Source organism: Penicillium samsonianum (genome assembly GCF_028829775.1).
Source record: "Penicillium samsonianum strain IBT 33392 chromosome Unknown utg000004l_segment0_segment0, whole genome shotgun sequence".
NCBI lineage: Eukaryota > Fungi > Ascomycota > Eurotiomycetes > Eurotiales > Aspergillaceae > Penicillium > Penicillium samsonianum.
In genome coordinates this window covers 1,460,781-1,483,615 of record NW_026643262.1, presented here as the reverse complement: position 1 = coordinate 1,483,615, position 22,835 = coordinate 1,460,781, and the positions used below count along the sequence as shown (strand labels likewise).

The 22,835-nt window shown below is 47.8% G+C and overlaps 6 protein-coding genes across 6 annotated transcripts; 3 read left to right on the top strand and 3 right to left on the bottom strand.

Annotated features, from left to right (window-relative positions):
* Window positions 1-7,202: 7,202 nt before the first annotated feature.
* N7471_007481 (uncharacterized protein) lies at window positions 7,203-11,474 on the top strand. The gene is made up of 5 exons (XM_057280200.1): window positions 7,203-7,482; window positions 8,433-8,703; window positions 8,844-9,920; window positions 10,398-11,084; window positions 11,236-11,474. Exons 1-5 carry the CDS (start codon window positions 7,411-7,413, stop codon window positions 11,412-11,414), a joined length of 2,286 nt encoding a protein of 761 aa, XP_057134460.1. The 5' UTR covers window positions 7,203-7,410; the 3' UTR covers window positions 11,415-11,474.
* Window positions 11,475-12,245: 771 nt separating this feature from the next.
* Window positions 12,246-14,152, top strand: bgt3 (uncharacterized protein; the record flags this gene model as incomplete). The annotated part of the gene is made up of 2 exons (XM_057280199.1): window positions 12,246-13,951; window positions 14,008-14,152. The coding sequence occupies 2 exons, from the start codon at window positions 12,246-12,248 to the stop codon at window positions 14,150-14,152; spliced, it is 1,851 nt and encodes a 616-aa protein (XP_057134459.1).
* A 28-nt stretch (window positions 14,153-14,180) lies between these two features.
* N7471_007479 (uncharacterized protein) lies at window positions 14,181-14,403 on the bottom strand (the record flags this gene model as incomplete). The annotated part of the gene is made up of 2 exons (XM_057280198.1): window positions 14,181-14,280; window positions 14,321-14,403. The coding sequence occupies 2 exons, from the start codon at window positions 14,401-14,403 to the stop codon at window positions 14,181-14,183; spliced, it is 183 nt and encodes a 60-aa protein (XP_057134458.1).
* Window positions 14,404-15,568: 1,165 nt separating this feature from the next.
* N7471_007478 (SRR1 family protein) lies at window positions 15,569-16,618 on the bottom strand (the record flags this gene model as incomplete). Its single annotated transcript, XM_057280197.1, has 2 exons — window positions 15,569-15,927; window positions 16,093-16,618. The coding sequence occupies 2 exons, from the start codon at window positions 16,616-16,618 to the stop codon at window positions 15,569-15,571; spliced, it is 885 nt and encodes a 294-aa protein (XP_057134457.1).
* Window positions 16,619-17,345: 727 nt separating this feature from the next.
* N7471_007477 (copper acquisition factor BIM1-like domain-containing protein) lies at window positions 17,346-18,205 on the top strand (the record flags this gene model as incomplete). The annotated part of the gene is made up of 3 exons (XM_057280196.1): window positions 17,346-17,562; window positions 17,625-17,938; window positions 17,996-18,205. The coding sequence occupies 3 exons, from the start codon at window positions 17,346-17,348 to the stop codon at window positions 18,203-18,205; spliced, it is 741 nt and encodes a 246-aa protein (XP_057134456.1).
* A 3,169-nt stretch (window positions 18,206-21,374) lies between these two features.
* N7471_007476 (cupredoxin domain-containing protein) lies at window positions 21,375-22,362 on the bottom strand (the record flags this gene model as incomplete). The annotated part of the gene is made up of 3 exons (XM_057280195.1): window positions 21,375-21,811; window positions 21,870-21,970; window positions 22,021-22,362. The coding sequence occupies 3 exons, from the start codon at window positions 22,360-22,362 to the stop codon at window positions 21,460-21,462; spliced, it is 795 nt and encodes a 264-aa protein (XP_057134455.1). The 3' UTR covers window positions 21,375-21,459.
* Window positions 22,363-22,835: the final 473 nt, after the last annotated feature.

Below are 22,835 nucleotides of genomic sequence, written 5' to 3'. Positions count from 1 at the left end.
CTAGACATACGCCACTGGCAAACATTTAGGGATTTGCTACTCCATATGTTGGATTCGTGTCGGATTTCACCGATGTTCTTCGTGATAAGTGGAGATTGACTGGTTATAAATGATGAGGCATAATATGGTACATCCACAAGATTTCTACAACATACATAGTCAACAAGTTCTTACGGAGTGGAGTACTGCGTACGGGAGTATCCGGAGTAAATACTCCCAATTTGATACCTTATACACACTTTGCCTCGAGATTAAATGTAAATTAATAAAGAATAAATGAGCTACCCCTCCCCTGATCGAGGCTCGTCCCACCTATTTCCATTGTTGATATCTTGCAATTTGCCCGGGTGAATAGTAATAGCAGAATATACACTCGGATGGGCGTATCAACACTTAGAATCCATGGTTGAAACCACTACATCTATGTACGCATTGCACCACTAGTATCGGCATAGCTGCCAGTGTTGGTTAAGTGTTTATAAGCTTGTGATTCCACCCATGGATATAGTCTTGAGTACACGGACATTGGGACCACCTACCCAAACGGTTATAGTATGGTTACAAGAGGAGATTTGATAAAGTTGGAGACATTCTCATCACATCGGAGCTAGAAGTTGCCGAGCCCATGGCTGGTACGGAGTATACGTATGTTATATGCGGCATTTAATATGCCCTATAAACAAGAACCAAAGCCCAAGATGATTTATAATTGTACACACCATGGATGTTGTAGGGCATCACTGCTATGCTGCATACTGTACAGCAGTATACGATATACGAGGTACTATTACGGAATACTGTGGAGGCCGTCATCTGGATGTGAAATTACATCCGATTTGAGGAACCAAAATCTGTGGGTCAATCGTTGTCTGTTAATGGATGGCTAGCAATCTATATACACGAGTCATGGGTGTGGCGAAGGGAGGGGGAGGAACGGGGACTCCACCGGAATAAAGCAGGACGGAGCATAGTAGCGTATGATAGTAGACAATACTATAAGCTAAAAGCTACCTTGGAATTTCGAAAGTCGATCCATATGATACAAATCGAAGGAAGGTGGAGAGAGCTTGTTTTCGGGCCCAGGGCTTTCGGATCCGCATGCTTGGCTATCGGCATGGATCTTGCTATTGAGATCAATTACTACCTACTCCGTAAATCGCACATCCTAGGGCAGGGGATTGTCCAATCTGGTCTCGTTCCTATAAATTATCCATATACAGTGCTTACGTCCGTTGTGGAGATGAAACCTAAGGGAACGTGCTGATCCTTGATACGATCTTCCAACGTCACAATGTGATTTCTAATTCCCTATGCTTCTTTGGGATACTCCGTAACTCCGTATTCCGTATGGAGCATCTCCGAGTTGATTATGATATCAGCCAAACCGTTACTTTAGGTCAAGTGAATTTTATATTGCATTTTTTACGCCTTCAACGGAGGACGGAGTACAAAAATCAAGATTGGTTGACTGAGTGCAACCAACCCGAACTAGTCGAAGATCGTCGTGGCACATGGGGGCAAAAGCCAACAAAAAGCAAGCACAAACGCGCTCACTTGACCCCCCCCCCCTCTGCCTCCACCTCCGCCTCTCGACATCTTGACACATCTGACCTTGAACCCCGATTATGTCATTGGATTGTTAATGGGGCCGGGGGGGGGGGGGGGCGATGAACGAATTAGTTACGATCTACTCCGTACGGAGTGCGGAGCATGATCCAGTGCTGATCACCTATATCTGGGCTTATTATAGGGCAAGAAAAGGAACAAGTCTTGTGTTCGGGTTTCTCTTATTCCCCGGGCTCTGACGTAGGATACATGGGATAGCTACGATCCACAATTAAACGGTGCAATGTGCAGAACAGCTCAGTTCATGCGGTACAATTCCTATAGGACCGGTGTGTGTATAGTAATTGTCATCCTCCACATTGCATCAAAAATCAGGCTTGAAGGTTTTCATGTCTTTCCCAGATACGAAGTAGTAAATATTAATAAAAAAAACTTTTTTGGATTTTTCTCACGCATCTCCCAGCCTCAAGACAAAACAGGGAGATATTCTGAAACAATTCGCTAACTCCGGCCACGCGACACGCTACCGCACCCACATGCAGGTTTCAACACATTCTTCCACATGGGATGGCTCACAAAGTTTTGGTTTGCGGTGAGAACTAACTTTTGGGATATTTTGACTTTTGCTTATGGTTCGGGCTAGAAACTTTTTGAAAGAGTTCGAGGGAACATTCGGTGTAAGTGAGTTGACGCGTGGAATAGCTGAAACGCATATATTAACCATGACCACATATCGCCGTTGCAACTGGAATTTTATAAAATCTGCATGAACAACATATTTACCATCTTTTCTGGTTGCATTTCTATTGGATGCAAATGATACAATCCTTGTCGCAAATAATATCAGTCGGCCCCCGGTTATGATCTTTCCCCGAGTTCCCAATGACGGGTTTTAGCGGCTGGGGCCGGAGTACGGAGTAGGCCGGTGTGATAACCTTCAATTTGTGCTGCACAAAAGAGAAATCGAGAAGCGAGAGCGAGCTCGGCTAAAAATAATAATAAAATACCTCACACGTTCTAAGCTCTATTCTTCGGATCCGGATGGTGGGGCCGTTATATGATCCATCGGCCTACTTAGGTAGTATGTCGCGTCTATGGAGTATGGATGGTCAAGATAATAAGTGCAAAGTGCAAACGTACGGCGTAGGGAATGAGGTCGGAGAAACAAATGCAACACATTCGAGTTGTGCGTTCTTCTTTAGGGGGGGGTTATCATTTCCTCTTCTCGGCGCCATCCCGCTTGGTCCGAAGGGGGCCATATCGGTCTTAGGGCGGTCCGGAGTGCGGAGAATGTTGTATTCATTTTCATTGATCTGATTCTCATTGATTGGCATCCACTGGGTTTGTAAAGTTTGGAAGGGATCATAGCGATATAAGGATTAATTATAGGCTGATTCTTCAAGGATTTGAAGCCGTTGAGAGCCCTGGGGCAGATCATTGCGGCCTAAGCAGACTAAGCAGGGTGGTCAACATCCGCATGGACAAAAGACCGGGGTGTGCCAACTTTAATTTGGGGGCAGTTGAATCCCAAATATTGTCAAAAATATATATTTTTTTGTTTGTAAATGGCTAAATCAATAATATCTCACCTCGGCACCTAAAAGGGCTGGACAGGATCCGTGGATCCACGGACGTAACCAACGTAACCATGGGCGCCTGCCAAGCGGCTAAGACTATCAAGACTTCAAGTTGACTCCCCCTTGTACTATCGCCCGACCCGCGATCTACTAGATTGTGGCTTATAGCCCCTCAGTTGCCCCGTGTCCATTGGTGTACCCATGATTCCATACTCGGGGCCGAGCGTCGATATTGAGTAATCGGACATACGGACATACCGGTCTCGATACCTAGCCGACCTCCGATGAGAATGTATCTCCCCGGAGTTCGGCGTGGCTTATTCGCACAGGAAAATTTCTCGCAGAAATTTCGAGCTAGTTCTGGAGGTGAACGGAGAGAGACAGCTCGCCTGCATTACTTTAACTGCAGGAAGCAAGGGTTACACCAGGCCAACGTGGATGTCGGGGTGTCTGCTTCTTCAAACTTGGTTTTGCATGATCATTCTTCTGTCGGATCATTCTTCTGTCGATCAGAAAACAAAGAATCGAGCAACAGACTAAAAGATCACGGAGGACTCGTCCCGGGTATTTCTACTTCGGGGTTCCAAAAACCCGACGGGTGAAATACTGAAATACAACCTACTCCGTACGGAGTACATGCTTTATCTACTTCCAGTAGTCACTTTGGGTGTTGGCGCTAAATGGCGCGTTTGAACTATGTTGTATCTTGATATGCACTATCCACAGACAGCAGTCGCTCGAGGTCATTCTATGGCTTAGTTTCAAGCCCCTTGATGACAAAGTGACTGCAAATCCGGCTTCCTCTTGCTTGATTGGGTTTAGGGTTTAGGTCTCCCGCATAAGAGATGAAAATCTCATATCCAAACGGTGTTACTCTCTTTCGCACAGGCCACCTGGGGTCTTTGTCTGTCTGGACATGACGTACGCTTCGCTTCCATGGATCGACAATAGATCGAGACCGACGGAGACCGGCTCGAAAAGAAAATAGGCAGTCCACAGTTTAGCGAAGTTCTAACCGTCTGGGTAAATAGAGAGCTTCGCTATGTAAAAGACCTAAACGATGCTTTGGACCATTCCAAGTAGTCGATCCGGGGCGGTAGTGGCACAATTTAGAGCAAAAAGGGGGCCAAGATTTTCGGTTGATTTGCCCAGGGGTTTGCCCTCTGGTTCGTCCCCGATAGCGTCCCCGGTCAGCCCCAGCCACTTTGATCAGTGACACTGTGTGTAACAATTAGTGTCAGGTGGACTCTTTGACTTCGTCTCAGCTTTGGTTGGGATTGAGATATTCGAGTAGGAAATAATAATAATAACAATAAAGAAATAAGGAGACATGTGTTTGACATATCTAGCATGCCATATCCAGTTATACGGACTTGTCCGCATGGACCATGTGGGTCTGGCACGCTACGCTATCACAATTTCCTTCGAAGCTTGGAGACTCCAAAATTACCGTGTGGGACTGCGGGTACGGCTTAACGGAAGACCGCGGGATCATCGATCATAGACTAAACCAATGACTGTTCTCCGTGGAAATGGCACCGTTTCTCCAGCAAGAAATTGAGAAGGCAGAAAAAAAAAGGGGGGGCCATGCAACCGTGCACTTGGTTTTAGCTCCAACCTTCAGGGCTGAGTCTTTGGGTTCCTGAGAGATTAGGTGTGCTCCCGAGGTCGAATCCCCCCCCCATACTTGAAGATCCATTGGGCAGACCTTCATTGGTGCATTCCAACCCTACCTTTTCCGTGTCTTCATTGTGTTAGCTGAAAGGAACTAGCCTGATTCTGGAAGCACTTTCAAAAGAGTATAGACAGTTTGAATTTTTTTTAATTATTATTGTGTGTGCATGGTCCAGTAAACCTCCCGAAGTTGGATTCCTGTACGCCCATAATTTCACCTTCATGCAAAGTCACTGCGCAAAAACAATCGACACTATGCTTTCCCTTTCCTGTTGACCGGATTACAAGGCTGTGTGTATATTGTAGACTTACATACCTAGGTAGGTGATACCCGGCCCTTGGCCATAAGAGAACAGTGAAAATTGAAACTCAAATCTTCGATATCAAACTCACAATCATTGCTATGGACGGTTACCGTTATTGTCCCCGAGGATAGTCCTGAGTGGCTAGTCCACTCGTGCCGGGATGTCTCCACCCCCGAGGTACAAAGGAGGGTACATGAGACAAGGGTAACAGAGTATAAAAATTAATTAAATCCAATCGAGAGCCACTATATAGGCCGGAAAAACGGGTGCCTAGGCACACCAATTTAGCGTTCCGCCTTTTCACATGAAGCACAGGGGCCAAAGACAAAAATGCTTGAAAGAATTCAAGTGTCATGCATCGGCCGGTGTCAGAGGCCGGAGAAAATTGGGGGTAGGGGGGAAGGATGGGGCTTGCATCTATCTTTTCTTTTTTCTTTTCTCTCGCTATTCTTTCTCTTTTTCTCGAACCACAACGGATTTTTTAAAAAATGCCAAGACTGACTAAGATGCCACTAGAATAGTTCCGGGATAGAGCGAACCCGGGTGGTGGCCCGCAATCCTTGGGGACAATCTCAACTCGATTGGCTATCATTACCACGGACCGATGCTGTTAGCGTCAAAGGGAGGGACTCGATCGTGTCTGTAGTTCAGGGATATAGACGCGTGTATCAGAGGGAGGTTTTGGTTATAATATTCTGTTGTCAAGTATGACCTATGTTGTATACCCCTACTCCATACGGAGTACTAGTTCATGAGATCGACAGGGTTACATGGGTCCCACGAACGCAGACCAGCCAAAGAAAGAGAAAATGGTGATGGGCGCCGTTAGGCTGTTTCGAGTTTATTTAGAGAGCTGAGTTTTCTCTTTAGACAATTGGGCCGTGGAAAGAAGCAGCTGAGAGATCGGTGTAACTTACTAGATTTACTAGTACGCCTTTTCAAAATAAGGGATTTTATTTCCTTTTTTTCATTCATTTACTCTTTTCAAGTATTATTCCGCCGATCTTCGATATACTCCGACGAGAATTTCTCAGCCCAAGCCGTACCTGAAACTGGCCTCTGCACGATCCGAGGGCAACGTCAACTAGCTTTCTTTTTTAGCCTCGAGTCCATCCCGAGGTCCACACGCCAATCTTCATGGGTCAAGTATTCTAGACTTCGTGGTGGGTCGTTGGATGTTATTCGATCTTAACGTCATGAGCAAACGGATTTGCCCGTAACCTGTTAAGTCCTCTGTACAATGTAAAAGAACAGCATACTACAACATAGAGAGTCGAAGTTCTACGAATATACGGAATACGTTATAGGTAGAGATGGGGCTTTTTCTGTCTTTTCTTTTCCTTTTATATTATTTTAGAGTCTGTCTCTGGGGCATTGGCATCGAACTGCGCAATCAGAATCCCGCCTGAAAATCCCAGGTCTCAGAGTTATTTTATTTCCAGTTTCCAACACCATTTGGGCATATAAAATGAATTACAACTCAATGGACGTATCATGATCACTCCATCGGATCCGAGAAGTCCAAGCCGTTGCAAATCCCCTTTGCCCTAACTCTGTATAGATTCACTCCCCACTGGAAGGCAATATGCTGTAGCACATCCTTTCCCCACTTGCATGTCTCTTTGTCTGCACATCATCCCTAAGCGTCTATTTCTTTCTTTCACATCTCGGCTAGACTGACACATTTAATTTTAATGAGGCTCGGATGTTTACCGGACTCGAGGCAATCTCCTCCATCCTAGTCCATTATTACACCACTTTCCCGCTAGTTACAAGATCCTGATACACTTTGCTGGAAGTCTTTTTTTTATTAAAAAATAAAATCTTTTTTTCCATATTGGGCTTTTTATTCTTTTTTCTTTCTTTTCCTTTTTCTTTTTTTTATTTTATTTATTTCTCTCTTTCTTTATATTTTCTTTATATTTTCTCTTTTTTTTTTTAAAAAGAATCCTTTTTATTCTAGCTCTCTTTATTCCGTCAGAAGCTCGAGGTTTGCCTCCGAAAGGAAATAGGAATGGAGTCGGGTGCAGCTAGATAAACGACCCTGGACCCTCCACTTGCCTTCACATTGACACGGCCCCCTGAACCCCAGTCACCTAGTGTGTCGCGCAGCTTTCTGTTTAGCCTCAGTTCGGGATCGCCCTTGTGGTTCTTCTACCTTACAACATACACCTTTTTTTTTTCTCTTTCTTCCAAAAGGAACCCCATCCCAGTTCTTTCTTTCTCAAATCTTTGTACTCTTTTCAAGTTCTGCAAGATTCTGTCCTGGGCCGTGAGAGAGGTCGTTCATGACCGGAATGGTACAGCCCGACCTTGGTCCTCCAGCGACGAAGTACAAGGAAGATTCTATTGATGATCCCGTGAGTATCATTTCCATATTGCGCGGTATCTTTTTTTCCTTTCGAGTTCCCGACCCTATAGATTTTGTGAGATGTTTCCTACTTCAATATCATTCCTATCTTTCTTGGTCCTTTCTATATGTGGTTGGCGGGGAGCTCCTATGTCCAGTGGGGTTGCCACTTCTCGAACACTTGGATGTCTATCACGACTTTGGATTCCGCCTTCTCTCGACTCGTCTTTCTTTCGTCAATCTAGATCTTGTGCAGGATGAGCAGCATTGTCAATACCTCAATCACAAAACAGCCGCCAACTCAGTATGCCGACACTGATTGATTTGGCGTCTGCCGGCCATGACTTATGGAGCTCTGTCCCATTTGTATCTCTTCCGGACCCACCAAAGCCCTGCTCCAACTAGAGCCTCACTTCGACCAAAGAAAATCATTTCAATTGAAAGGAGCAACAACAATCAATGCCTAAAGTCCATGTAACGGCTTAGGAGTGCTATCTACATGATTCAGCTCTGGAGTGCTTTGTCCCTCCGGAAGAAAAAAAGAAACCACCTCACTTGCGTTATCAAGGACACACCAACGCTACACAGATCCATGCTATTCTTTGGTCCTGGACGGACTATCCCGGCTATGCCCTGGCCCATTCGTTACGCACCTAAGGCCATCCCTGTTCGAGGAATTCCATTGACCTGTGGCCCAATCCAACCCCTCACCTCTATGATGATGAGATTCTGCATACCTGCAAGATTCAAATTCCCACGCTAGACCGGAGAGGTCATACGCTGATGTCACTCTGGACACTGCTGGCTGTGTTCACAAGTTTCCTTTCTTTCCTACGTCCACGTTCTCAGCTTGTAGCACCGTCCATTTTCTGACTCGAATCTTGCTTGTCGTATCTTTCTGGCAATCTTTTGGGGCTGGCTATCGAAGTCCCAGTAACTGACGTGTATTTTCTGCTACAGCTTCGACACGGCAACTCTGGGCGTCCCGGTTCTCAACAGTCTCAGACATTACAACCTCGATCAAATCTAGCACAGAAGCAAGGCCCTGCCTCGCCTGTTCAGCCCTCTCTTTCTCTTCCTCCTACTACATACCCTCCTCCATCCCATTCATTAGGAAACGGAGCCCTGCACCATCATAATCCCTACGGACCGCCACCTCAAGAATCGCCCTACTACACCACCCATTCTCCCTATACAACGACCCCGGCATCGGCACATTACCCTTCTAGTGGTAAGCCCAGTTTTTCTTTTAGCAGTTCGTGGGAAGTCGTTGGCGTTGAGAAGTGACGCACTAGTGCTTGGCTTTCTTGACGCTCTTGTTATCTATTTCATTCAGCTTACCGGAGACATCAACTAATCCTCAACGATTAGGGCCACCTGACCTAATGGCATCTACCGCTCAAATGCAGAGACCTTATCCCTCTATTTACCACACCCCTCAATCAAGCTCACCAGCCTCGGTAGCTTCTCAGCCACATGAACAACATGGCCGCAACATGTACTCGCAGTCACCACAGATGCCACCGCAGATGTTCGGCTATCCTCCATATTCGCCCATGAACCCAGTTCAGCCCTCGCCATATGGGGCCCACCATTCTCCCCAGCAGCATCCTCTCACATCACAGCCATTGATGATGCCCCCTCAGAAAGCCCCATCCCAGGGGCCACCACACCAATCCCCCCACCTCCCTACGTCCGGCATGTCTAGCAGCCCCATCATGAAACTCGACTCCTCTCAGCACCCCACTACTCCACAGCAAACAATGCTGAACCCTCCTCTCACGGCAACCAACAGCCACGCAATGTCAGCCAGCAATCCCCACGCCAGCCCACCACTGGGCGGCACCACCTCCAGCGCAGCACCAGGCCCCATCCCAGCCACGACCCCGCTAGTCGTGCGACAAGACAGCAACGGCGTGCAGTGGATCGCCTTCGAATATTCCCGAGACCGGGTGAAAATGGAATACACCATCCGGTGTGACGTGGAATCCGTCATCGTGGACACGCTCACGCAAGATTTCAAAACCGAGAACTGCGTGTACCCGCGCGCCTGTTGCAGTAAGGACCAATATCGCGGGAACCGACTGGTCTACGAAACAGAATGCAATGCCGTCGGCTGGGCGCTGGCAGAGCTGAATCCCGCTCTGAGAGGAAAGCGTGGATTGATTCAGCGTGCTGTTGATAGCTGGCGCAACAGCAATCAGGACCCGAGACTGCGCAGCAGACGTGTTCGTCGTATGGCTAAGATTAACCGAAGACAGTCGGTCCCCGCTCAGACTGCTCATATGGCGCAGCAAGGCCCTGTTGGTCCAGCTGGTCCGCCTGGTCACGGCATGAGTTCTATGCCGGCTCCTGTTCCCCGCCCGAGTTTGGGTCCCATGTCGATGGGCCCGCCGCAGATGCATCATCATCATCAACCTGATGGTAGTCCTAATGAGGAAGTTAGCGGTATGTTTCACCACATGTGATGTGCTTTGTGCTTTGTTCCGTTCGATGTTTTTCTTTCCTTCTTCTTTTCTTTTCTCTTTCAAAGAGCGACGGGATCACTCATGTATTTTCTTATCCTTGGGGCTTTTTTTTTGTTGGACCGGATCTATGTCTTGTGTGTATGTGTATATGTGGGAGTTTTGTGTCCTGTCTGGTCTGATCTGTGTGTGTGTATGTGTATGAGGATGTGTCAACGGTTGTATGAGATGTATTCTCTCTCTCTTGTATCCCTACCTGGTCCGCAGTCGGTGTTCTTATTTGTTCTTATTTGTTTTATTTCATACCCCGTTCAACTCCACTGCTCTGTCGCCTTTTTATCATTTGACACCGCGCTTCTTGTGCTTTGGCTCTTCTTTCCTTGGAACTGAACCTCCTTTCCCCGACATGTCAAACATGCAGTTGTACAGCGTAGGCTAATTATTCTCCCCATCCCCATAGGCACAGAATATCCGGGCCACCGAAGCATGGACACACGTCTCCCACAACCCTCAATCCCCGACCTCCGCCCCGCCCACACCTTCCACGACGCCCCAACAACCCTAACCCCCGGCGGCAGCGCCAGCGGACCCTCCATGCCCCCCCTCCTCCGCGACAACAGCCTCACCTCACTAAGCCGCCACACAATCGCAACCTCCGCCCGCATGGACTCAACCGACCACATCATCGACGAGCAAGGCCCAACAAACGAAGACCTCTTCAGCCACCTCCCAGACGGCAAACGCCGCAAATTCATCCTAGTCGACGACCCGCAGCGCGGCTGTCGCGTCCGCGTCAAGGTCGTCCTCGACAAGGTCAACATGGACGAGATCCCGGACTCCTACCGCGAATCAAACGCCGTCTATCCGCGCACTTACTTCCCCATCCAGATGCGCGACGAGAACCGCGTCGTCCCAGCTAAGCGGTTCTTCCGCGATGACGCCGAGCAGGCGGATGATCCCGAAGCATCGACTATCGGTCGCACGACTGTGCCTGCGCCGTCGCTTGATGCCGATACTGAGATCGAGGTGCCGAAGATCTCCCGCAGAAAACATCATAAGGAGTTGATGCTTAATGACCTCGGGTACCGTATGAGCTGGAGTCAGAGTCGTGTGTTTGCGGGTCGGATGTTATTTTTGCAGCGATCATGTAAGTGTTTACTTGTTTTCATGTTTTCGTTTTATATTACCCTTTCTTGGGGTTCTACTTTGTCCCACCCGAACCCATCGACACGTGCCCATGGAACGATCTGACTTCGGCTGAGACAATATGAGAGACCCCGCTAACCGTTTGCGAATAGTGGATGCCTATCGCGATAAAATGCGAAGCAGTATGCTCGCTGCGGGACAGGACGCGGGGGATATTCCGGATCATTTCGATACTCGTCGTGGCAAGCGACGGTTCCTGGAGCGCGGGCGTCGGTTGGAGTCTGGTGGTGAGAGTGCGGCGCAGCGGAGCGCGGAGGAGGTTGAAGGTTAAAGGCGATATTATTTTCTTTTTCCCATATTTAGCTTTTACTTTGGTTACTTTAGTTTTGTGAGGTTTTTTTTGGGGGGTGGTTGATTTTATCGTTTTCGGTCGAGGTATGCGAGGGCGTTAACGGTTTGCGGAAGAAAAACAACAAAAATTCCAAAAACAGAAAAACGAGGGGATACGATTGATATGATCTAGGATATGGGTGCCTCAGATGATACCACGACTTTTATTTAACGTTGAATGAGATATATGAATATGTTTATATAGAGAAATCTTGACAGTTGACTGACAGTGTTAACAAGTTGTTAACAGCAAGATAAAAATAGCAACGTAAGGGACACGAATCAATCCACCGAGGTCCACACGGGAACCCTGGAAGACCCTGAAAAAGACCCTGGAACGTTGAAATTCTGTATAGCCACGTTTAGCCAATAATAGAATGGTAAATTATAAAATACTACTTTGTACGTACACTACGTACAAAGTAGTGTTTTAAGTGTTTTAAGTGTGGTGATTTAGTGATTCAACAACGAAGCTTTCCCGTTGTCCCGGCCACGCCTTATTTATCCCGCTAATGTACTCGGCTCTCTGCTCTACTTTTTGATTCTTGTTTATTGTCTTTGACTAGCCCCAAAGGATTCGAATTCCCTTTGTCTCAGAGTGACTTCAGCCGATCCCAGTGCTGCATTCAGTTTATTATTCTGCCTTGGCACCTTCCCTGCATTTTTCTCCGTTCACGGGTTCGACTGTTTCAACCTCAAAGCTTCTTATTATTCAAAGTCCGGTCTACACCGGACACCCGGACATCTCAAATCCCTCCAAAATATCAGAGACATGGACATCCCACCACCCCCAGCCCATCGCTATTCCCACGGATCTCGCGAGAACCACACCATCACACCGGGCATGGACAATCTCGGTCCCAGTTCACCGGGCGGCGGAATCAGTGGAATCGCCCTAGGAATCGCCAATACACACAGTCGCCAGAGCGGTATCGAAGCATCTCGAGGCGTAAACGACGGATACACCGGCCCCGCCGAGCGCGACTATAACACAACCGGCTCCGACACACCCTACGTGCCCTCAGCAGGCTATACCAGCGCCGACTCATTTCCTCCCGAACACCCCCACGCATTGAATATGGCGAGAGGCGGCGCGCTCGCCTCCCCCGCCTTGCAGACTCCCAGTCAGTCCTCGGTGCATCTGAGCGATCCCGCACACAGCACATACCAATACCCCGCGCCGTATGCTGGCATCACTGATGGGCCCTATCAGCGACACTCGACGGCGTACAGTAATGGCGAGATTATTAATCCCGATGAGATCGCTGATGATGGCGATGAGGACTTTGCTCCCCCGCGCAATCGAGCTGCGCCTGCTGCGGCGGCCACGACTGGTGGCGCTGCTGCTGGTGGTATTTTGACCGGCTTCTTTGGTCGCGAGAAGAATGCTGATGTCGCCTATAACTCGGTTCCAGGTGGTGGGTTGGAGAGCGGTGGTGAGGGAGATTCCGGGAGATCACCAAGTAATGGAGTGGACGGGCGCAAGAAGATGGGCTGGATTGTCGGTCTTGTTCTTGGGTTTGTGATTCTGGGTGCGATCATCGGTGGTGCGGTGGGTGGTACAATTGGGAGCCGGCATAACGAGAACAAGTCCAAGGCTGCCGGTGCGGAAACTGCTACGGGTGATGCGCAGACCAATGGGGACCTCGACAAGGATTCCTCGGAGATCAAGGCCTTGATGGGTAACAAGGATCTTCACAAGGTCTTCCCTGGAATGGACTACACGCCGTGGGGCGTGCAGTACCCGGATTGTGTTAAGTGGCCTCCGTCGCAGAATAATATCACCCGTGACATGGCTGTCCTGTCGCAGTTGACCAATACAGTGCGGCTTTACGGTACGGACTGTAATCAGACTGAAATGGTTCTTCATGCGATCGATCGTCTCCAGCTGAAGGATATCAAACTTTGGCTCGGCGTATGGATTGACTCGAACACCACCTCTACCGAACGACAGATCAATCACCTCTACAAGCTCCTCGATGACACAAAGGACACATCCATCTATAAGGGTGTGATTGTCGGTAACGAAGCCCTCTACCGCGCCGGCGATAGCAAACAATCTGCTCAGACGACCTTAATCTCGTACATCAGAGACGTCACCAAGGAGGTCAAGAAGCGCAATCTGGATCTATCGATTGCGACCTCCGACCTCGGTGATAACTGGGATGCGCAGTTAGTGGACGAAGTGGACGTCGTCATGTCGAACGTCCATCCCTTCTTTGCCGGTGTCAACGTCGACGTTGCTGTTGCCTGGACATGGAATTTCTGGCAAACCCACGACGTCTCCCTGACCAAGGGCACGGACAAGAAGCAGATTATCTCAGAGGTCGGATGGCCCAGCGGTGGCGGCAAGGACTGCGGTGATAGCAAGGTCTGTGACGACACCACGCCTGGTTCTGTCGCCAGTATCGAGAACATGAACACTTTCATGGCTGACTGGATCTGCCCTGCGCTGGAAAATGGAACTGATTATTTCTGGTATGTCTTGTTTACTGTTTATCTACCGGTCTATTCAGATCACTAACACTCTATAGGTTCGAGGCCTTCGACGAACCATGGAAAATCCAGTTCAACACGCCTGGCAAGGAATGGGAGGATAAATGGGGTCTGATGGACTCGGCACGCAAGCTCAAGACGGGTCTCAAGATCCCAGACTGCGGTGGCAAGACGGCCTCGTAACATGCTATCAGATGCGGCCGTGGCTCTCTTATGGAATCATGATCATGAAATTTTCTTTTATCTGCATAAGTATTGTGTTCTTAGTCTTGATTGCTTTCTGTTCTGCACTGGCGTTTGTCTTTTCTTCTCTGATACCATTCATTACAAGGGAACCCCCGAAGTTCTTACCTCTCTTCCTCACGGCGTTGCTCGGATTTACGCTTCTTCCATTTCGATTCAAAATTTCGGGGGTTCTCTGCCTGGCGGTTCATTATCTTTGCTGTCCTTTTTTCGTGCAGTCTTTACCCATTGCTGCTCTCCTCGGGGCATGCTTGGTTTTACCTTGCATATCTTCTGTGGTTCTGTTCATTCCTTTCCTTTCCATTCATGAGGGAGGGTGGTCAATGTCTTTTTTTTGCGGTGGGGATTTGTCTTCATGGTATATTCACAGGGATCACGTTTGTGGTTTGTCTCCCATTGCTAAACTATATACTAGCTCTCCTCAGCCTCTATGTACATAACAGATCAATCAATCGATTTTCGATTTGCCTAGAAGTACCTATAAGAACTATCGTACATTTATCCACTCGCTTCTTTCATTGATTGTGATCATCTTTTGCCCTCAAGCAAAGCCTCCGGTGTTATTGTATAAAACATGGGAATAAAACAATAATAGAAGTGAAACCATAAAAAGGAAGAAACCAAGAAACCAAGAAACCAAGAAACAAACTGTCCTCAGAAAATTCTTCAGACAACAGAGAGCTATCTCTGTAAAGTAAGCACGAAAAATTGGCTCAAAGAGCACGTGAAAGGAGATGAGAACAGAGCCCCTTGGTTCAGCTCCTGACGGACAACGGGAGCACCATAGACACGTACAGTCTGTATCCGCAGAGGTCATAGCAAAGCACCGGAAGCATCCGAAGATAGCGTGTAGGTAGCCCGCATATACATGCTTCGTGCCATTCGCAGCCTAGCCTAGGCCGCCTACAGAAGACTCGTCAGAGTCCTCAGGATAACACCGATCACTGGACAACAGGAGATATATGTTGAATATGACCCTGAAGCTGAGGAAGTTCAAAAAAATAGTGGGTGTCCAGGGAACCACGGAGTGCAATGTGGGCCCGGAGTGTTGAAAAGGGAAGAAAGAAGAAGAGAGAGAAACGGGGGGGTAGGGGGTATTTATATTTTCTTAGTGGCTTAAGGCGATGAGCAAACTGGGGTAGGTGACGAGTTTTGACTGAAAAGGAAGGCACCTGATCGGGGTAGGTACGTGGGTGACTTTGGAAGCTTCATATAGGAAGGATCATGATATTTGACTCAATTTCAAGGAATAAATGCACCAACGCCAATCCCATGCATACCTAGTCTATAACCCAATGCATCTCTATGAACCAAAATCCCCAAAATACCAAAAGTACCCAAACTTCTATATAGATATCACTCTGCACCCACGACCTGCTCAACCCAATAGAGTCTCATACTCCAAAAGGCATGCTCAAGTGCCTCAAACACCGGCAAACAATACGACCCAGCCCCATCCACATAACCTTGCAGTACACCACCAGAGTCCGCATGCTCAAGCGGACCACCGAACAACAGCCACGGCTTCGACGGCAGCAATAATTCGAGGTGTTTGCGTTCTGCGCCGGGACAGAAGAGCATTGTGTTTGCTGTGATGTGCGTAAAGGCCTCTGGGTGTTTGATGACTGTTATATTCATGGCTGAGAGGAGGGATTCGTCTAGTGTGTTGAAGACAGGGTCTTGGGCGTAGACTTTGAGATGGGAGGAAGTTGTACCTGTGAGGGTGTGTGGTTAGCGTGGGATATACTGGGTATGGGAATGCGATAGTCGAAGTAAAGAAGAGGATCAGAAGTGGATCCAAGATATAGCCAAAAAGGTGTATCCAAAAACGAAAAGCAAGAAAAGCAAGAAAACCATATCCAAAAAATGGGGAAACGAACAAGCAACTTGATCCTTTATACTCGCTAGTGCAGCAAGCTGATAAAGCGACACAGAGCGCCGATCAACCCATCCATCACGCAAGAACCCACTCGGGCTCCCAAGCCCGATACAGACAATGGCGTCGACGGGGCAGCGGGCCGGGGCCGAAGAAGCATCTGCATCAGCAGCAGCATCAGAAGAAGCTTGTTCCTGTGTCCTTCTCAGCCGTTCATCCAAAACGCCCGTCAACTTAGTCCAGCTCTCCGAACCCTCCCACCTCTCACGATGAGTTCGGAACTGCGCCTGCAGCTCGGACAGCGTGAGTCGACCCGGTGCCTCCGCGGGGGTCAGGGTGGGTTCTGCGGGCTGGTCAGAGGATATCCCGGAGTCTGATTCCTTGATTGCAGTTGTGACTCGCGGACGTGTGCGCATTACGCGCCGCACGTTGCCGCCGCTTGCGACATGGGTCCAGCCGTCGTCGTCGGTCACTTGGGTTCGTTTTTGGGTTTGTCGTTTTGGGCGGGAGGTATGGGATGTGTGGGGCATATTTTATATATGTATAATTATATAAATCTTGTGAATTATTGATGTATTGAGATATTGTATATGTATTGGATTTATTGAAGCTTTTTTTTTTTGGAGATGCGGGGGAAATGCTTGGCGGACTCCAATAGGCTTAGTAAGTGTACCTAAGTAGACTCGCTGGAGGAGCACAAGTTTAGGGTGAGATAGAGCTACATATTCAGGTGAAATAGTGAAATGGTTTGCAGGAAAAAAGTCCAACAATTCAGAACTTATCCTCTGAGCACACTCGCATACCCTGTAAGCGCTCAAGTTGTTTCCCCGAGCGTTAGCGTCCCCTCCTCGGCGCTTCCACCGCTGGTCGATCAGCAAATCATCATGCAGTATCACCCTTTAGGTGATGGCACTTGCAGCGCGCTGTGATGATTCTAGGCTACCCCTGCTCTTCATCACCACCCGGAGCCAGTCACAGATGCCTCGCCATGCAGTCTCGGTCACATCTGCCTTCCAGGGTTTTAACTCGTCCGCCCTAGTGCAGGCTGGTACCCCTCAAAAAGACCATTTAGCCCTCGAAAATCATGGCTTGGTCTTGGTCTTGGAGTTTCTATGATTTTGGTGTCCATTTTGCCTTTACCATTGCCCTCCCTCTTCTATCTGCTTCATTTATCCTGCGATCGGGGAAATTGTGTCTGAGTCTCGCTCAGATCCTGTAAACTCTTGCAACTTGTCGCCGTCGCTGTCGTATCTCACCATGAGCTTCACACAATCCACATCGCGATGGGCTTATGTCCTACTCCTGCTGTGCTTGGGTCTGGCGCACGCTCACACTGTCATCACTTACCCTGGCTATCGAGGAAACAACCTCCACACCAATGGCACCGTTGAGCAAGCTAATGGTCTTGGTGTTGCCTATGATGCGAAGAACGGCTCGTACATCTACCCATACGGCATGGAGTGGATTTATCCTTGTAAGCAAAACCTAGCTGCTCGTCCCTATGTATACATCAATTACTGACTCGGATTTTTCAAGGTGGTGGTATGGGCAGGTCGACCAACCGAACCAAGTGGCCCGTCAGCGGTGGTGCTGTCGCCTTCCAGCCGGGCTGGTTCCCAGGCCACGCCACTGCCCTGATCTACATCAATATTGGCTTCGGCGAGATCCCCCCCAATATGAGCCACCCCGTCGTCCCGCCCTTCCTGATCGTCGGCCCGACCAACAACCCTTACCCCGGTACCGTGTGTCTGCCCCAGGTGCCTCTGCCGGCCAATATCTCCGTCAGTCCGGGTGACTACGCCACGATCCAGCTGGTCGAGACCGCCAAGCACGGCGCTGCGCTATTCAATGTATGTTCCAGCCCCCTTATTTCCGATCCGGCAATCAATATACTGACTTGTCTCTAGTGCGTGGACATTGAGTTCGCAGAAGATGGCGATGCGTCTGTGGAGACGGTCACTCGCGACAATTGCTTCAATTCGTCGGATATCGGCTTCCAGTACATGTACACCACCAGTTCCATTGGTTCGGGTGCGGCGATGCTACAGCCTCCGAAACTGTCGGCTGCGGCTGTCGTGCCGCTGTTGCTGGCTGTCGCCCTCGGCGTGTACATGTAGATATGTCGAGCTCTCTTGATTGCATTTGCGCGCGCTCCTTGCTTTGTTCTTTCTTTTGCGCCATACCCCTGGTTTTCATTAATCTGTGACGCTTCAAAATCAGTGTTGATGATACTGCATGTCTATGTCTTTCTGAAATGGACTATAATTGACGTTTTGGGTCTTTCTGGCGTTGACTGGTGTTTGGGCTTTTTTCTCTATAGTTTTACTGAACGAATATACCTGTCCAATTTGTTGACGATCTTGTGAAGTAGATTTCACCCTCGGCATGCATTTGTTGTTTTGCTCTCATGCTCTTGTACTATACAGCTTCCAACGCCATTTGACCGATGGATCGATGTGTCCTGTTGCTCCGTCAGATAACGATATCTCAATTTCAAGTCGGTATCAATTGAGTTTGAGCGGTTCCTTGTTAGGATGAGGAGATGAGCTCACTTCACCGCCATTGACTCATACATGCCCATCGAACCTTGGAAGACAACCATTTGAACCACTTTCACCTTGACGAAAACCAAGTTTGTTGATTCACTCCATCCAAGCCCATCTTTCGTTTTGACCTCAACATCTCAAAGAATTAAAGATGAGTTTGTGCGGGGAAAAAGTACCAAGAGAAGCTTGACCTAGAAATGTCCGGGGATATCGCCTCACTTCAAAAACACTGATTATCTCTCTGGATGAGACGATATCACGATTCAAACTGTGCCGGTATGATGGGGCTATTACGGACGGAACTTGCACTCCGAGAGAATAGTCAACGCGAGATGGCCTTGAGAGAGGATATACAGGAACTCCTCAAGATACCCATCACTCCTTTCGCTCCTGGCCGAGCAGCTGTTCGCTCTATATCGTCTTCTGCCGAGGCCTTTACCGCCTCTCTGGTGAAAAGATATAGCTGCTAGATACAGTAGTTTTCGAATTCAGTTTGATAGAACTAGATCGGCAATCTGGCAAGATCGTCTGCCTTCGTCCCTTCCCGCCTCCCCACTAGTACCAGGTTGCCACTTCCCCTCATTCTTTCCCATGTGCAGCTGCCTTCCTCCATCTCGTTGAGGGTCCCGCACAACACCCCATTTCACAGGTAATAAAGCTGCTCGCTCTATTAAGGATCGAAGAGCCCGAAAAAGGGTCGAGAATAGACAAATTTGCATTTTTTGCATGCTCGGCACTTCTTGTTAAGAGATTGCTGTTGGTATCCCATCTTGATCAGCCCCATGTTCTTGAATTTTTTTTTCTAGAGTTAAATAATCATTTACCACAATACAATTGCATTCGTAACAAAACTCTTTGTTGGCCTATCCATATCCAATCTGGATTAGCTTCTATCCTTAAACCCCATCTTTTAGGGCTTATCAACCACTTACTTTCTCGGTGTCCTCTTGCCTCTTGGTCAGCTGAGTATTAGGCTCTTTGGTAGGCACCGCAACCACCATGGTCGTAAACATGACCGTAAAGAGGATGGTAAAAAACTTCATATTTTGTCCAATTTTCAAGACTCACGTAAGTAATTGACAAGAGAACAGAAATAATTAGCTTTTTCAAAGAACTAGGAGGAAGTGCTTCCTCTTTATACCTAGAGGCCAGCCACAGAGTCCACATATTTTCGGAACTCTATAGACGATTATTGCTTGGTGGCGTAGCTAAAACGGAAAATAGCTTCTTATAACGAAATGCCGATCACTCCTTGTAACTTGGCTTATAGATATTCTAAGACCAATACCATATCTATAGATCTTGCTTAAATGTTTACTAAAGTTTTACGTTAGGGTGCGCCGTACGTATAACGAACAGTCGGGCCGTATGGGTTTACGAAAATATGTACTCTATAAAGCACTTGACTTAGGGCGCTTTTTACTACTTAGTGAGTGATCGACATAAAGATCGACATGGTGATCAATATAGTAATCGATCCGGGTGGAGCATGTTTTCCAATAAATGCTGTCGGCTATGGTAGGGATAGCAAAGGACATAACATAGCGTTGATCACTAGAGCATACCTATTGAAAGTTAATTAGTAAAGTGGAGAAGCTCAAGGCAGCCTAGTCGGCACGGGCAGGTCGAGACACGAGAGAGAAAAGGCGATAGGAGAGTAGACAGAAAGAAACAACCAACAGCGAAGCAGTCGTAAGAGAGGGAACAGCGAGAGGGACGCGACAGAAACACCTGGTTGGCAAACGCCTGCCGACTGTAAGCAGACAATCATCAACGAAAGCCAATTGGACATGCAATAGACGAAGTTTGCCCTTGAAGCTCTTCAATAGGACATACTACATTCAGTCCATTCAGCCATTTCACATGTGGTAAAAGATTCGCTCTCTATCATACCGCGGATGAGGACAGTCTTTGAGGGCGATGGTTGGCGGGAAGCCTCCTCGCAAGAAGTTGCTGATTGTCGCGAAAGGAAGAGAAGGGAGAGTATGTAGCGTGTGTATGGTAATTTCGTGTAAAATACATCACATATGGTACTGGAGACGTATTGGAAAATATATGGACTATTGTAGAAAACAGTCTAGATCGATAAACGTAAAAATATTATCCAATCAGAAATTGCACCGATAGGATTTATTATCCGGGAATCAAGTCTAAAGAAGTGTTGAGGTTAAACTGAATTCGAAAATTACTGTAGCTAAGTTCAGACCAAATTTTATAGCCGTGCTGTCCTTCCCAGGGTCACCAGAAAAGGCCAGTCAAAACCTAGTCAACAAACAACCGGCCAGGTCCTTCGCCGTGATGTGTTCCTCCAAATTAGCAAATAGCCATCCGCACCGGATTTCCGGATTTGAATTGCATATATAAAGCTTCATAAACGCTCGTATCAACATCAAGAGCGCTTGAGTGTAATGGCCAGGGATGGGAGGCATCCTGAGCCAGATTCCTGGATGCGGAAGTATCAAATTACGACATATTTCTGGTTAGCGGTTTAGTCAAATAAACGAGCATTTGATCTTGAAGCTCTATTTGCATACCTCAGTAGTGGAATATCAAGCAGGCAAGTTTATAAAGTAAACGAAGCTACTCAAGTAGGACTAGGTTCAAATCACGTAGTACTGGCAACATGTAAATAATTTTTCAGGCAATGACCAAGACTGGTCAAAGGAGAGGAGCTAGTGTCTGCGTCACAAGTAAATTATTGCAGACCCCAATTAATAACCAGGTACCTCATCAGGAACGTGCATTTTCCCCTTTTTTATGTTCATCGGATGCCTCCGTAGCTGGCTTTCAACAATCCCAGCGCATCATCAATGACGAAACCGAGCCTACATGAAAAACATAGCCACTGTTAAGGTAAGGATGGCCAAGACACTGAGATCAGTTGAAACGTGCAAATTTTCTGCTGTATTCGTGGCGCTGGGGCTGGAGCCAGCTGTGCTGGTCTGTGTCCCGCTTGTAGGAGACGTGCTGCTGGCAGTCGTACTGCTGGTAGTGGCTGGACTGCTTGTGGCGGCCGTACTGCTGGCGGCCGTACTGCTGGAGGTCGCACTGCTGGAGGTCGTGGTTGTCTGAGCAGCACTTGGCGTACCGAGAATGCCACCTTGGGGTGTGGCTGGCACACTATCACCATTTGCATTAGAAGCTGCCGACTTGAATGCATCAAGCGTATCTGGGCCACTAATGTTGAGAGAATTAGCTAGTGCTTCTAATACTTTGTGGATACTGATATACTTACGACGGATTGATCACGCCAACCATGCCAGCTTGACAATGTCCAATTTGGCCGCAGTAGATCCAGATCGGATTTGTATCATTAACAGTCAACGACCAGACAGGCTAAAACGTCAGAAAGTTATACAACCTGAAACGGATGCTCATGAAATTACCTTTCCGTTATTAGCATTTGCCATAAATCCACTGAAGAAGCTAGTATCGCTCAGAGGATGGCACGGGTTATTAAAAGCGGCCTGGACAACTGAGTGATCGCCTGGATAGAAATGGAACTCAACAACGCCTCCCGCAGGGACGTTGATAGTGTCGGGTTTAAAGACAAAGCCACTTTCACCAACATCGACCGATTGGGTGGTACTCGAAGCTGGACCACTCGCTGTTGAGCTCGCAGTGGTCGAGGTATCCTTGTTAGAACTAGAACTTCCTCCTCCTCCTCCATACTGGGCACCAACGAGAGGGAGGCACAAAAGGGCGAGAGTGCACAAAGACGCTTTCATCATTGCTGCCACTGATTTAGATGAGAAAAAAATTAAGGTAAAGGTCTGCGTGGACAGCCCAGCTCTTAATACCAAGGAATTAGGAGATAGGTTTCCTTTATGTTTAAGCTACGGTATACGTGAAGTACCATAAAATCCCCAAAGTTTTTCGATGAATGTTTGGGAAGGTTTGCCATAGCCACGGCATTCATCAGCTGATTGCCTTCAACCCGAGGGTCTGGGCAGTTTATTACTCAAAATAGAAAATGCGGTTCGCCATCGTATTGAATTAAGCGCAGAATGACGGTATGTGGCTTTTACTATTTCCAGCAAATTAGTTTCTAGACCGGCCGAGGATAATATTTGGAACAGAGTTAAACCAATTATGGTTTGCCATCCTGGGTGCGGGGCAGCTGACTAAGACGGAATTATTTTCTGGGGAACTGCCCAGGTGGGGAACAAGCTCTGATCAGATTTTTTTGGTACGAAGATGG